Source organism: Amia ocellicauda, chromosome 9, assembly GCF_036373705.1.
Source record: "Amia ocellicauda isolate fAmiCal2 chromosome 9, fAmiCal2.hap1, whole genome shotgun sequence".
NCBI lineage: Eukaryota > Metazoa > Chordata > Actinopteri > Amiiformes > Amiidae > Amia > Amia ocellicauda.
The window spans coordinates 14,690,963-14,705,223 of NC_089858.1; the positions used below are offsets into that span (position 1 = coordinate 14,690,963).

Sequence of the window (14,261 nt, forward strand, 5' to 3'; positions counted from 1 at the left end):
TGCTCAGCTCCTCTGACTGAAGCCTTCTTGGTGTGCAGCTATGAGCCAGTTGCACAAAAAGTCGGAAATACAGACCTCTGGAGTCAGGCTTCCACCAATCCTTGGGTTCAGCACACCGAGGGTCAGCTGGATTGGCGATCCCCACACGGAGGGGTGTGAAATCAGCTAAAGACTATGCCCCCCCCGTGCTGAAAATGGGGTCTCAGAACAACCAGGTAACACTTTGTTCACTCGTAGGGTGGGGGGGAAGTGTCTGATATAACTGAGCACACATGAGGATAACATACATAAATACATACACCCACACACAGATTATGCAAACATTAACTATATAGACCATCTCAGAAACGTGCTCACATGTTGCACACAGCACCCCCGGACTGCTGATGAGTGAAAATGTGGATTTCTTAGAAAACGGAGCAATGGGATGGTTTCCAGAAACCAGCAAGAAAACATATTTCTGCTTCAAATATTTTTTTCTCAACCACTAACAACAGAGAGTATTACTCTCAGGGGGAAGACATGAAAGAGCAATTATTAAAAAAAAAAAAAAAAAAATGAAGACCACCATATGTACTCTTTAATCTGCTTTGATTCAAATTAAAATTATTAATAACTTCTGAGCAGAAGCCCAGCAAGTTAACTGCCCAGATTGTGTCACATAAAGGTGCTCACTTTCTGGCATTGGAAGGCTTGCATGATGCCAGAGTTATGACTCTTTTGCTTGTTTAAGTATTGCAGAGCAGCCGAACATATCCATAGAGGAAAGAACTTGCTATTTGCTTTACTTTGGAATCTGGGCACGGATAAATAAAAAAATGGGACAAATTGAAGGGTAAAAAATAAATAAAAACCATATAAATAAAATGAAACCAGATAAATTCTTTAACAAGGAATTGTGAAAGAAATTGTAAAAAAAAAAAAAAACATATCCCAGTGGAGATCATGAAACAAAGAGTAATTGTTCATCTGGTCTTGGTGGTACAGAAGCCTGCTACAGTGTCTGACCACGTCAAACTGGTCTGCGGTCCCCCTCAGAGACAGATCCACAACACCACCAAGAAATTGCCCATGTTCGCATTCTCGTGTCTTTTCTTGACAAGACTGCCGCCCAATGGGAGCCCTGCAAAGGACTGTGCACTGCGGGCCCAGTAGGCAGGACAGTGGTTCAATGGGCACAGACTGGCTTCCTCACAGCGCATGACAGGGATGCTGAGTTTAGCCTTCTCAATACAGACAGATTCACATGAACATGACAGTATAATGATTGTACTGTATATTAATATGCTGCGTCTGCTGGGTACCTCCTTAAAGGAGCCTTGGGAAATGTTAAAGGTGATTTAAGCAATTTTGAGCGTGGCATGGTTGTTGGTGCCAGACGGGCCGGTCTGAGTATTTCACAATCTGCTCAGTTACTGGGATTTTCACGCACAACCATTTCTAGGGTTTACAAAGAATGGTGTGAAAAGGGAAAAACATCCAGTATGCGGCAGTTCTGTGGGCGAAAATGCCTTGTTGATGCTAGAGGTCAGAGGAGAATGGGCCGACTGATTCAAGCTGATAGAAGAGCAACTTTGACTGAAATAACCACTCGTTACAACCGAGGTATGCAGCAAAGAATTTGTGAAGCCACAACACGTACAACCTTGAGGCGGATGGGCTACAACAGCAGAAGACCCCACCGGGTACCACTCATCTCCACTACAAATAGGAAAAAGAGGCTACAATTTGCACAAGCTCACCAAAATTGGACAGTTGAAGACTGGAAAAATGTTGCCTGGTCTGATGAGTCTCGATTTCTGTTGAGACATTCAGATGGTAGAGTCAGAATTTGGCATAAACAGAATGAGAACATGGATCCATCATGCCTTGTTACCACTGTGCAGGCTGGTGGTGGTGGTGTAAAGGTGTGGGGGATGTTTTCTTGGCACACTTTAGGCCCCTTAGTGCCAATTGGGCATCGTTTAAATGCCACGGCCTACCTGAGCATCGTTTCTGACCATGTCCATCCCTTTATGACCACCATGTACCCATCCTCTGATGGCTACTTCCAGCAGGATAATGCACCATGTCACAAAGGTCGAATCATTTCAAATTGGTTTCTTGAACATGACAATGAGTTCACTGTACTAAACTGGCCCCCACAGTCACCAGATCTCAACCCAATAGAGCATCTTTGGGATGTGGTGGAACGGGAGCTTCGTGCCCTGGATGTGCATCCCACAAATCTCCATCAACTGCAAGATGCTATCCTATCAATATGGGCCAACATTTCTAAAGAATGCTTTCAGCACCTTGTTGAATCAATGCCACGTAGAATTAAGGCAGTTCTGAAGGCGAAAGGGGGTCAAACACAGTATTAGTATGGTGTTCCTAATAATCCTTTAGGTGAGTGTATACTGTACTGTTATCAGCTCCACACAGGCCAATACTCTAAACGTGTTTCTGCCTACGCAGTCATTTATGCCACAAAAGAATCACAAACACTGGCTCTTTATATAAACTGTGTTGATGTGCCTGGCAGTGTGGGGCAAATGGCACCCCATTGATCTGAGCCTCACCTGTCGTTCCTGCAGGCTGAGACTCCAAAACCACGACTGTATGAACCCTGCCAGGCACTGATATTACTGCTGCTCCTTACTGACTCTGAACTCATCTGGGTACTGGGCTGCTGGAAGAAGACAGGAGGTTTCAGGACAAGGAGCTTCCCTATATGCTTGATTATTTACTTGTTTTCTTTAAATTTTCAATCACCGATTAACAGTAGCCAACCAACACTAACTTCATTGTGCAACAACAGAAAATACACAATGCAGAGATCTGAAGGTATCCTGCTTTTTCCTCATGCTGTGCACCACTGAGAGGATAATCTTAACATCTTACAGAGGATAGTTTTGCATCAGCCTAACTAAATAATCTTGCACATTACACACTCTGTTGGAAACCCATGGGTAACTTCTAAGCTGGTAGCTCCCTCTTGTGGCCACATAACAAATGCTACTTATACAGTGACAGTTGATGAATACAACCGGTACTATTTCTCTAGAGCTTATTTCTCACAGCTCTCAAAGCCATGCACCTGTAAATGGTTTTCTTCTATACATCATCTTAAATCATGTTTTTTTTACAAGAAATATGCAAAATACAAATACAATCCAACTTTGCATGATGAAATTAAGTTACATATTTATTGTCACATTGAAGAGGAACACAATATTCACAAAATAGGAAACAAGATCAAGTGTTCGACGGTAGGCCTTCACACAAATATGTACATCACAAGGCAGGTCTTAAAAAGTGTCGGACATTTTTTTTTAAATTTATATATATATATGTATACAGAGAGAGAGAGAGAGAAATAGATAGTTTTAAAGTTAAATATGATAATACAATTTAATCCGTTCAATTAAATAAAGTTCTATTATAGAATTATTTTCTAGGAATATCTTGGTCTTCACAAGGGGGAGGGACACAATTTACCTGCAACCAGAGGCAGGCCCTGCTCAGCCAGACAGGTATCCTGACCGCATACGGCAAAACACTCACTAAGGGGCCATTCCACTACAGTCACGACAGCTGAAGCCTGCCATTGCTCTGACCACCGCAAAACAACATATTTATCAGATACCTTTATTTAAAAGTAAAGTTGTAATTGGTCTTGAAGCCGCTGTCAAAATAAGGTCATAACAAAAGTCTCAGCTTAAAACTAAAGGACAGTATCAGAAAGCTAATGGTAATACAGCAATGATGCACTAAAGTTGTTTTTCTTTTGTCTGTGTTTTTTTGACGATTCAAAAAAACATTTGATTTTCTATCCTTTACACTGGTACCTGCATCAAAGATTCCTTGATACACAGACTTGCGGAGAGTGCTTTCAATGCTTTCACAGTTGACAATCTAAAAAATGATCATAATTTATATATATTTTTTAAAGTCCACTTTACTCATTCAATGCCATAAAGGAAGCTACACTAAATTGCCAGCAGCAAATAAAACACAAAAGAAACAGAATGAAGCATAATTTCAACATGGAATGTAGTAGTGTTTCTGACATGTGTAAAAGAAACGGGTCAGAGTTTCTTGTTTGATAAATAATAAAAAAAGACATCAACAGAGCTGGTGTTCCCAGTAGGGCAGAGAGGAGGCATGCCAGACCATGAAGGGCAAAGACAGGACTTCACACTCTGGTCCCTGCTAGCTGCGCCACACTCCTCATCGGCTGAGACCAGCCAGGATTTCCACACTGTTGTGCAATAACGCACTATCCTCAGTGTGTTGTGCTGTGTAATATCACACTGTCCTCTCAGTGTGTCTAGACCTCAGTCCTGCTGGGACTGAATGAAGCCCTTAAAGAATGGTGCTAAGCAGGTGTACAAGTGGGTCAGTGCTCGAGGGGGTGTGTGGACCCAGCCCTCCCTCAGACACTCAAGTGCCTTGCTTTACAGGAGCCACTGTGTGTGTGAGCCCAGGGGGCACGCCACACAACTCCTGCCAAGGTATCGCACCACCTTCTGGTGAGGTTGTGCTTCTTCCCTCAGGCAGCTCTGGCTACAAGGTTTATCAGGAAGGCTGTACTGTCCAGTGCAGCCAGTCCCCAGCCCTCCTCTCACTCAGCCCTGGAGGCAGCAGTGCAGAGAGCTTCAGACATGCATGCCAGGCCAGAGCAAGACTAAGCCAAACGAAAATGAAAAAGAAAACATACAAAAAGAACAAGGTAGGATACTTAAATTTTACTCAAAACCTTCACTGTGGGTACTGATCACTACATCTAATCGGAAGGTAAGACTGCAGGGATCAGGATAGACTGATCTCTGCTAAAAACACTAATCTTAGTGAAATAAAAACAAACCCAAGCTCAAATATTCGGATTGTTTAACCTGTCCTTGATACCCAAGGAACCATCTACAGTGCTTCTGTAGGTCCTCCTGCTGTGGTTTTCACCAACAGGACTCATCAAAAATCAGAAAATCATCAAATATCAGCAGCTTGTGATCGACAGTACACAAAGCGTTCAAATCAAACCTGCTTCACGGCCCTGACACCAATGCCCTTTGGACAAAATCCGAAAACTCTACAATTCACGCTAACACTGCATGCTTGGACAGTGGCCCCCTCTTATGTCCCTGAAGCAGTGACATCCACAGGCCATGCAGAAGTGAAACGCAGGCACAGTAACCATCGGCAGATATAGATCCATTATCTGAAAGTCAGTTCAAACACCAAAGCTTGCTGGGACAGCCCTTCTGCTGGCTAAATAGATAGACATTTACTTATTATTTATTGAGGCGGGGGAATAGTTCTTCTTTTTTGTTATTTTAAACATACATATGAGAGACATGTTACAACACAACAATATAGAGGAGAGGAATGGAGAGGAGGGGAGGGAAGGGGAGAGGACTCTTCTAGAAGATGGGGATGTAGTTGTCAATCTTGGCACGGTGCCTCTGGGCGATGCACTCTGCGATCCACACGATGTTCCTGCACTCCTGTTCCTTCAGCTTCACGTAGGCGTAGAACACGCTGAAGTGGAACTGGTTCAAGAAGGCCAGTTTGTTCAGCTTCACCTGGAGGCAAGGCAGAGCACAGTACACAAGTAAACAAACGTATTTTTCTGCCCACTTACTGTCTCTTATTAATGTTACTGGTATTATGATCATTATTAGTAGTAGTAATAGACATTTGGTTGCTGTACCCCAGCTAAAGCTTAACTGCTTTTTAAAACAACACCGCAGACTGGGTTTCACAATGCTTGGGTTCCCAGAATAGAAACATTGGCATCAGTGTACTGCCTTGTTCTTCTCCCAGGATTTATGGGGTTTATTTTATAATGAGACATGTGAGAGTGAGATGTATGGAGCGATAAACGGAGCCCAGTCTCTGCTCCCTGCCTGAAGCTCTGTGCTGGAAGGCAGTCATGCTCCTCACCTCGTGTTCAAAGAATCGGTCTTCCAGGGTTTTGTCTCCAGGATTGCTGCCAGCTCCTTCAAACAGAAGTTTATATTCCTGCCGGATATATAAATCGCACACTTCACAACCCAATGAAAAAACAGAGGAAACTGGAATGCACACACTCCCTCTCTCACACACACAAACTGATAAGTGTGTACTCTAACACACCGCAACACAATGAATCAACTACTGAAACTAATGAAAACAACTGTGCAACCGGTGTAAAGCCCTTATTGATTAGTGCCGTTTTGCCATGTATATATAATAATAATGACTTAAACACCTAAATATAACAATGTCAATGTTATGAACTTCCTGTTTCACCCACAAGGAGCATTTAAGGAAAACCTTTGCTTAATTGATTTTATGTAAATAGCCACAGGTAGTATTGAGAACCATAAAAGGGTCCCCCAGCCCGGCCCGGCGCTGTGCTGCAACACTCACAGGGTAGAAGTCTGCCACAGCTTTGACCTGCTCGTAGTCATCAGCCCGTGCCAGCTGAGACAGCCCCTCCGGGTACAGCTTTCCGCAGTGGGGGAACAGCTTGGCCCGGTCCTCTTTGGACAGCTCCGTCCCGAAGGAGTTGATGGTAATGATGAATGCTCTCCTGTCTGCCTCAAACTGCACACAGACACAAAGTTAGCAGGGCCACAACAGCAAGGAGTTCGCTTCCAAAACAACAAGCATCAAGACACACAGACACTGTAAATGAGGTAAGTGGCTGGATGGCAGCTCTTATCTCGATTTAAAATTAACACACCCCATTACACTGTATACTGGTGTGAGGACAGGAATGTATTTTGGGATTTCTTTAATTTTTATTTTTGATGTATTAACTGGTACTGAAGAAATGCAACTCTGTAAACAATATACTGCATTTGCAAACAGGAAATGGAAAGCCAGATATTTTACTCACTTCAAGAATCGGGCACATGGTGTCTGCAGTTGTGCCTCCCAGTGTAGAGCAGAACTTGTAGAAGGATTCTAAATAAGCCTGGGAGATCAAAATAAAGAAAATCCACTGAAACCACAGTGCCTGAAAACTGTCCTTTTTAACAATTAAAACTTTACTTAGATCTACCGAAAATAAAACATTTCCAACTCGAAGCTGCCTGTAAAGAGAGATGCATAAAGTATAGATATTGCACGGCTGGAGGGGGTGTCAGAAGCTGAAACCTGGATGCACCTGGCACAGCCACAGGTAATTGCCGACCTGCTGGCAAGGTGGGGATTGGGGCTACATGGTTCCACAACAAGACCATGATGTTACAATACTTTGATAAACTCAGGTGAACTTTAAGTCATTAATTATCAAGCAGGATAGGCAGTAGATTAAAAGCTGGAGATGAGAATGCATGGCAGCACATCAGGATCTGGAGGTCTGGAAGGGAAGGGGAGCTGTTCTTGCTGTTGCTCACCTTGTACAGAGTATTCCTGATAATTTCAATGTTCATTTCATCCAGGTCCTGCTCAGATATACAATCCTGGAAGAACGCAGCTGAAACAGAGAGTGATCACTCAAACTCAAGTGCAGTGGAAGCTAATTTAAGTTGCTGGTTCTCTCTCTTTATATTTAATGTATTTTATCTGATTTAAACTGAACAATGAAACAATGCTAACAACACACATCTATTAACAAAAACTCTGTCTCTACATTTAAGGCATTATTTAGTTTTATTAGCAAAATACTGCAGGCAAAAATAATATCCAAAGGCTACTTATTGTGAAATGTGGTTACAAACAGACTGGATGGAGTGGCTGAGAACATTTTACTCCCCCAGTTCAGCCAGCTGGAATATTTAGTTTTCAAAAGTAGACAGGGTTTCTAGCGATTTTCACACCACCCCATCCAATCCCAGGTTAAGTGGACACAGGGCGGCCCTGGGTTGACTCGTCCCTGAGTTCAGCCCCGCTTGAGTTCACATTTGCCTTGCGCTACAATACACAGGTTACGATTAACATTAACGTTTTTCTACCCAAGGTGAGTGCTTCATTCCGGGTTGGAAATCTTAGCCCTGGTGTCTAGCAGGGGTGAGTTCATCCCGGCTTCAGAGTTTCATCTTGGGTTGAAAATGAATGTGAAAGAGCTTGATTTTCAACCTGGGGTTGCCATGGGTTCAACTGTGAAACCAGCTTGAAAGGGGTTTTGCGCTTGACATGACTGAAACACTGCAAGAAGCCAGTGCCTTACCCAGTGGGGTGTCAACCAGGATGGCGCTGTACAGCTCAGCTGGGGTCTGGGCTATGTTCACTGCCTCCATCTGCTCAAAGCTCCCTAAGGGGTGGCACTTGGGCACAAGCTCAGAGATGGAGCGCTGGTGCAGAGTGCCCGTGATCAGCAGGATGACATTGTCAATCATGTAGCTGTAACTGAGAGAGACGCAGCGGGGTCAGGGCATGCAGGGTCACACAACCAACCAAACACAAACACACACTGATTCCCAGGTTCTTGACACACTTAATCATTTTATAATTAATCTCAATTAAATTCAGGTGGAGAGGCCCCAAAAAATACATAAATCAAAAGGAAAAACAAAGTGCTCACTTTTTCTACAACTTCTGCTAATGAGATTGGAAGAAAAATAATATAGAGTGTGCTGGCCATTGTCTTTTTGATTTGATTTTAAAACATGAATTGCTTTACACTGTGCATAAAACTCACAAAGATACTAGATTATGTTATGAATAAGGACATTTAAGTGTTTTAGATGCAGTTCTGAAACCATGGATTAGCTCATCTGGTGGTGAGTCAGCTGAGCCGCAGGCCTTCACGTTACTTTCAATCAGCAGCTAAATATCTCTGTTTACCTTGACCAACTAATTCAATTAAGCAATTAAGAATTTGTTAATTAAGACATTGTTGTGAACAAGCACAAGAGGCCCCTGTGCCTGTCCTGGGCCATGGCTGGGGACACCTGTGTTAGGGCCTGGAGCTGCTCTATTTGATGGAGTTGCACACAAACTGTGCCCCGTTCCCCGTGCTGCCCTCCCCTGTCCTTACGTGATGAAGTCCATGAAGCTGGCAAGCGGCTCATACGACTGGTTCCTCATGTGGCGGAACTCCACCACCATCTTCTCCTTCAGCTTGTCGTCGATGACGGACACAGTGAGCGGAGAGGCCTCATTGGCCAGGAAGCTGCCATAGTCTGTGCTCTGCAGGTGCAGCTTCAGATCTGTAAACAGCCCCGAGACACAGGGCTCAGTCACTGACTCACACCAGTGCACACCAGTTAGCACAGTGATGCTACACCCCAGACTGATAACACACTACTGCACTTGGAACCACTCTTCACATCACATTACATTCTCTTCCTTTTTCTCTCTTACCACATATACATTTCCTAAGTTCCTCACCCATGTAAGCAGAAGAGAAACCCAAAAGCTAGCATTTCTATGAAGAAGTATAATGAAAAACTGTGTTTTTCACTAACAAAGAAAAATGTTTACCTTGTAAAAAATCTCCATACAAGAACTATGTTTATGTAAGAATGTGAATATAAGTGTGTGTGTGTGTGTGTGTGTTGGGGGGGAGTTATTACACATCAATAAACCACTAAAATGCGATAAAGTGTGATGGGATACATCTGTATCTTCTGCAATAAGCAGGATTTTTTTACTTGGTATTGCATGTGTTGTGTAAACCTTTGAACTAACATCAACCCGCTTCAAAATCAGCATTCATGAGGAAACAACAAGCAGCAGTAAAAACAGTCAACATTACAGGAATAATCCCATTGCCCTCCATCTTCTCAGAGTAATTATTGTCTGAGACTCACACTCAAGTGTGGGCTCAGACTATGTGTGAAAGGGTTTTCAAATTAAAAGCAGATCTTTCACGGTCTTGTTTAAAAAAAAAAAAACAGTGCTACACGTACAAAACAATAGTTAAATCTTCTTTTAGAACAATTAGCCTAATTAAAGGAATGAGAGGACATTTGAAAACAAAACCTAGTCAAGCCACCCATTTGGGAGCATTGTTCCAGGGCACAGAAGCAATGTCATTTTTAACACAGTAAAGGGCTGTGAAAGTCGAATAGTCAAAGTAACTGCAAGGCTTAGTTGGCCCGTATTAACTAACGGGGCATACCCTAAATAAACACACCTAAGACATGACGTTGCCCTTCAGGGAGGGCAGTGTAAACATCCCCCGTGCCCTGACAGGTAATGCCAACACAACTGAGCAAAAGGTGCTGCTTTGATTTAACTTCCCTAAACATTACTGAAAGCAAAAGCCAGATTTGATTAAATGAAAACAAATTAAGTCAACCCACTGTATGTATTTATAATAAATCAAATTAACAATACTATAGATATTAAAATGTAAAACGTTTGGCCCAATTAAAAAACCTCTCTATCAGACTGGACATCGCAAATGTGTCGGTAGCGATGCAGAAAGCACCGCTTTCACCCACTTGCTTACCGGGTGTCTGTTTAAACATCAATCCTACCCTGAGCGCTGCAGGCCGCCCGTACAGTCCAGCAGCTGCTCGGCACCGCACTCTCACAAGCGCACCCTGCTTTCGGAGGGTCCAAGCCCAGGCAGGTATGAGCGGCCGGGCCCGTGATCCCCGTCACTGGACCGAGGATGAAGGCTGTCAGGTGGATAGCCAGTCCAGTCCTGACACCACAGCGCTCAGACACTGCCTGCCCAGTGCCTCTCGGCGACACCAGCACAGATCCGGGCCCGGGCTAACGGACACACCGCCGTACCTTAACCTCCCCCCGGCAGCGGACTCGCCAACCATCCCGGCTACAGAGACACGATGTGTAAACCCGGTTAAAGCCCGACTGTAGCCCCTGTGGACTAAACCGATCCCCATTTCAGGCCTCCTCGGTCGATGTAGCAGACAACACATCCCCGACTCACCTTCCAGGGTTTCGCACTGAACCAGGTTCAGATAGTCTCCCTGCGACAGTATCCCCGCCTTGAAGCCTCGCACCAGTCCCTCCAGGTAACCGTTGTCCACGTTAAAATACAGCTCCGGGAAGATGGACATGTTTGGTGTTTATTAATTCACGGTAAGTGTGTATCGGATCCTGCTGACTGCAGAGGGATGTGTCGGTGCGGCGGCGGAGCGACAGAGACCCGGCTGTAGCGGCAGGAAGCGAAGGCATGTGATCAGACCCACGTCATGTGACCGGTCACCTGATTGTGGTGATGTCATTGTGCCGGGCTTGTATTGCTGCTTTGCTTTTTAATGTTTATTATTTTTATTTATTTGCTTTTTATTTTTAGGTGAAGCCGTTAAACAAGGCAAATAAGTTTAAAAAACACAAAACCCCGCAACTGCAAGATTCTACTCAACTAACACAAAGAGACACACAATCATAGGGCAGTATTTTATTTTATTTTATTTTATTTTAAGTTCTGCACTTTTTTCATTTGTGCAATTGAAGTTTTCCAGAATTTTGAACTGAGAACTGAACAGAATGTGTTTGTAAGCATTTAAATGTTAATAATAATCTTTCGTTACTGTAGCATCAGAACATTTTAAAACGGTATGTAATTCAATTAAGGGTAAAAACGTTTATAGATGTTTTAAAATACATGTCAGAAAATATAAAATTAAATTAAGAATTAAACAATGAAAAATATAAACATAAGAAGAAAACGTTTTAATGACTTACTGTAACACACACACACACACACACACACAAACACACACATATATATATAATAAGAAATAAGAACAAAACAAAATGAGACATCAATGAAAGAGTCAAAATGTTAAAATAGCAGTGGGCCGGAGACATTGCAAGAAGAACAGATCAAAGATGGAAAAAGCTTCAGATCTGCACTTGGAACCACTCTTCTCATGGATCCCAAGAGATTAAAACAGACCTAGAAGAAGACCACATAAAATGTGGGATGTATAGCTATTCTTCCGTAACATGGCAATTCATTTGTTTAACATCAAATAGATTTCAGACAGTAATCCTGAACAGTGAAACTGCATTGCAGATCCGAGACATACCTAACTTAACCCTAGTCTGGACAAAATTAATTTGTAATAGCACTTCTGCAAAATTACTCAAAATAATACTCTCTACACATAATACTATCTACCCTAATTAAAACTTAGGTTGGTGACACTTTCTAACTTTTATTTGATTATTTTATATGTTTCCTTAATTGTGATTTTTTTCTGTGGTATCCAACAATTAATTTCATACAGATATGGCAATTAATTAACCTGACATCTAATATTGTTTCAATCATTTGAATACTTTTTACTGTAATCCATTACATTTGTAGGTGACCACCCCATTTTAACACACGCCAATACCTACACCCAATGCAGTTAATCCTGTAGAAACACAACCCTAACCTTCACGAAAGACTACATTTACTGAGGACTCTAACCCTAATCCTGTCCTGGACCAAAATATAAATCTTATTTTAACACTTAACTTGATTTGAATGCACAATTTAGGTAAACTACTCAAATAATGCATTCTAAACAATTTAAATGTAACCGTAAAAAACAATTCCTACATTATGCAGGCTGCAATCCACTGTCTTGCCAGCAGAGGATGATGCAGTTCTTCAAAACATATCTGCAAGGCTAGCTATGGCCTCTGTAGTCCCAGACCACATTTTATTTTAGTTTTTTTACTTTACAAGCAGCTCTGTTTCCTACAGTCCCAACCAGGTTTAATCTTTTCATCTTTCAACTAAACAACCACTGCAGAAATAATACCCACTGTGGGTATTTCATTATTATTGTTATTATTTGAGTGCTCTATTTATTTCATGATTAGGGTTTGCAGGAACATTTTAAATGCGTCATTTGCCATTTTGGGGTCAGTGAAATGCCACACAGCGATCAGAGTTTCCTTTCCTCTGAAACAATCGCCACAGCAGGGATACTGAGACGCTGTGTCCTTTTGGTGGGATTACAGCCATTGCTCATCACACTAGTTCCTGACTCCCGTCCTTTCTAACCAGAAAGGTAATTTAATAGTACCTTTATTCAGGTGAAATGGCTTTCTAATCAGATCCTGTTTAGTATGTTCCATTACTTCAAATGAATAACAAATCAAATGTGTGGGTGGGCTATATTAAAAATACACAAACTCCTCATGATCTATTAAGTGCCTGTTTTGTTTTTTCCAGCTTTTTCTGTTTTTTTACATTACTTGAAATTACGCTGGCCATTTAAGTTGACCTTTTTCCGTTTGTTAAAGTCTTTGGACATGGCGATGAAGGATGACTCTCTCATGGCTGGCAGGCTGGCCTATAAAATGCGTGTAATGTATTGCGTTGCGTATATTGACTACACAGTATTGTGCTTTTGTAAGTCTTGTTAAACACCTTGAATTGAGACAGGGAGACACGAGCGAGCTCCTCACATTGATGACAGGGCTGTGTAGAAGCCGGGGAAGCGGGAAGTGGCCCTACCACAGATATAGAGGACAGGTGGGGAAACTCTGAAATAGACATGCATGCCGGATAATGGAACTGTAATAATGCTGTGCTACAGTGTGTGTTTTGGTCTGTGTTTAGACCAAGGGGCATGTCCTAGCAATAGAAGCCTGGAGTGAACTCTTCACACACACACAAGCCTCATGGTAGCCTTTCAAGGTAGTGAACAGTCCAGCATTTGTGTTCGCGAGGAGCCCAGTGCAGCTAACAAGCGCCACAGTGTCTCTCTCTCCCATAAGGGTCTGATGTGTGTTGGAGGACAGGACTACAAAGAACATCTTAGAGCTGGGAGCCTAAGGGGCAGCTTCCCGGATCAAACGCGGGCTGGGGAAATACAGATGGCTATTTAAAAATGCAAGTGTGATTCATCAAGAGTAAGATTCATATCTGATGGGATGGAAATACACATCTGGAAATCTTTTTCCATACATGCAAATGATAATATGATGAACACACATGAATGTCCACAGCTCAGGGCAGGTGTCTGTTCAAACACTAATCAGTTGTATTGGTCAGTATATCCTTTAATATCAAAGGTACATTTTTTTGTCCTACAAAGTTATGTGAAGTGTATATACATATTTCTTTGCATAGAATCATCCCGACTTTTTTCTTGCGTGAGTTGTTTTCTGCAACGGAAGCAAGATGGATACTTATCAGGCTTTTCACTCAGTCAATCAAAAACAAATGAGCAGAAATTCCTTTTCCCCAGCTAATTCAGCTCCTCGGATGGCTAATGAAGATTTCAGCTGCCCTCACAGAGAAAAACAATTATTGGATAAGCCCTCAGACCTTAGTCCCCAGCTCTTAAAATCTTCTGCTGATTGATGTGGTTTTTAAATTCCAAGATTAAATTAGGTGGGGTTAGGGGATGTGACTTGCACTA

General features: G+C 42.5%; 1 protein-coding gene across 1 annotated transcript; it reads right to left on the bottom strand.

Annotated features, from left to right (window-relative positions):
* Positions 1–3,169: 3,169 nt before the first annotated feature.
* atp6v0d1 (ATPase H+ transporting V0 subunit d1) lies at positions 3,170–11,057 on the bottom strand. Its single transcript, XM_066713380.1, has 8 exons — positions 10,817–11,057; positions 8,951–9,122; positions 8,141–8,319; positions 7,368–7,447; positions 6,866–6,943; positions 6,394–6,570; positions 5,926–6,003; positions 3,170–5,564 (listed from the first exon to the last, which is right to left on the bottom strand). The coding sequence occupies exons 1-8, from the start codon at positions 10,944–10,946 to the stop codon at positions 5,403–5,405; spliced, it is 1,056 nt and encodes a 351-aa protein (XP_066569477.1). The 5' UTR covers positions 10,947–11,057; the 3' UTR covers positions 3,170–5,402.
* Positions 11,058–14,261: the final 3,204 nt, after the last annotated feature.

What these genes read in the sequence shown, in the direction of transcription:
- atp6v0d1 (XM_066713380.1), bottom strand. Translation starts at nt 10,946, where the DNA reads ATGTCCATCTTCCCGGAGCTGTATTTTAACGTGGACAACGGTTACCTG. An exon ending in TCAGGAATACTCTGTACAAG is followed by an intron (nt 6,944 to 7,367) that starts GTGAGCAACAGC and finishes TTGATCTCCCAG; the next exon opens with GCTTATTTAGAATCCTTCTA. An exon ending in CCATGTGCCCGATTCTTGAA is followed by an intron (nt 6,571 to 6,865) that starts GTGAGTAAAATA and finishes GTCTGTGTGCAG; the next exon opens with TTTGAGGCAGACAGGAGAGC.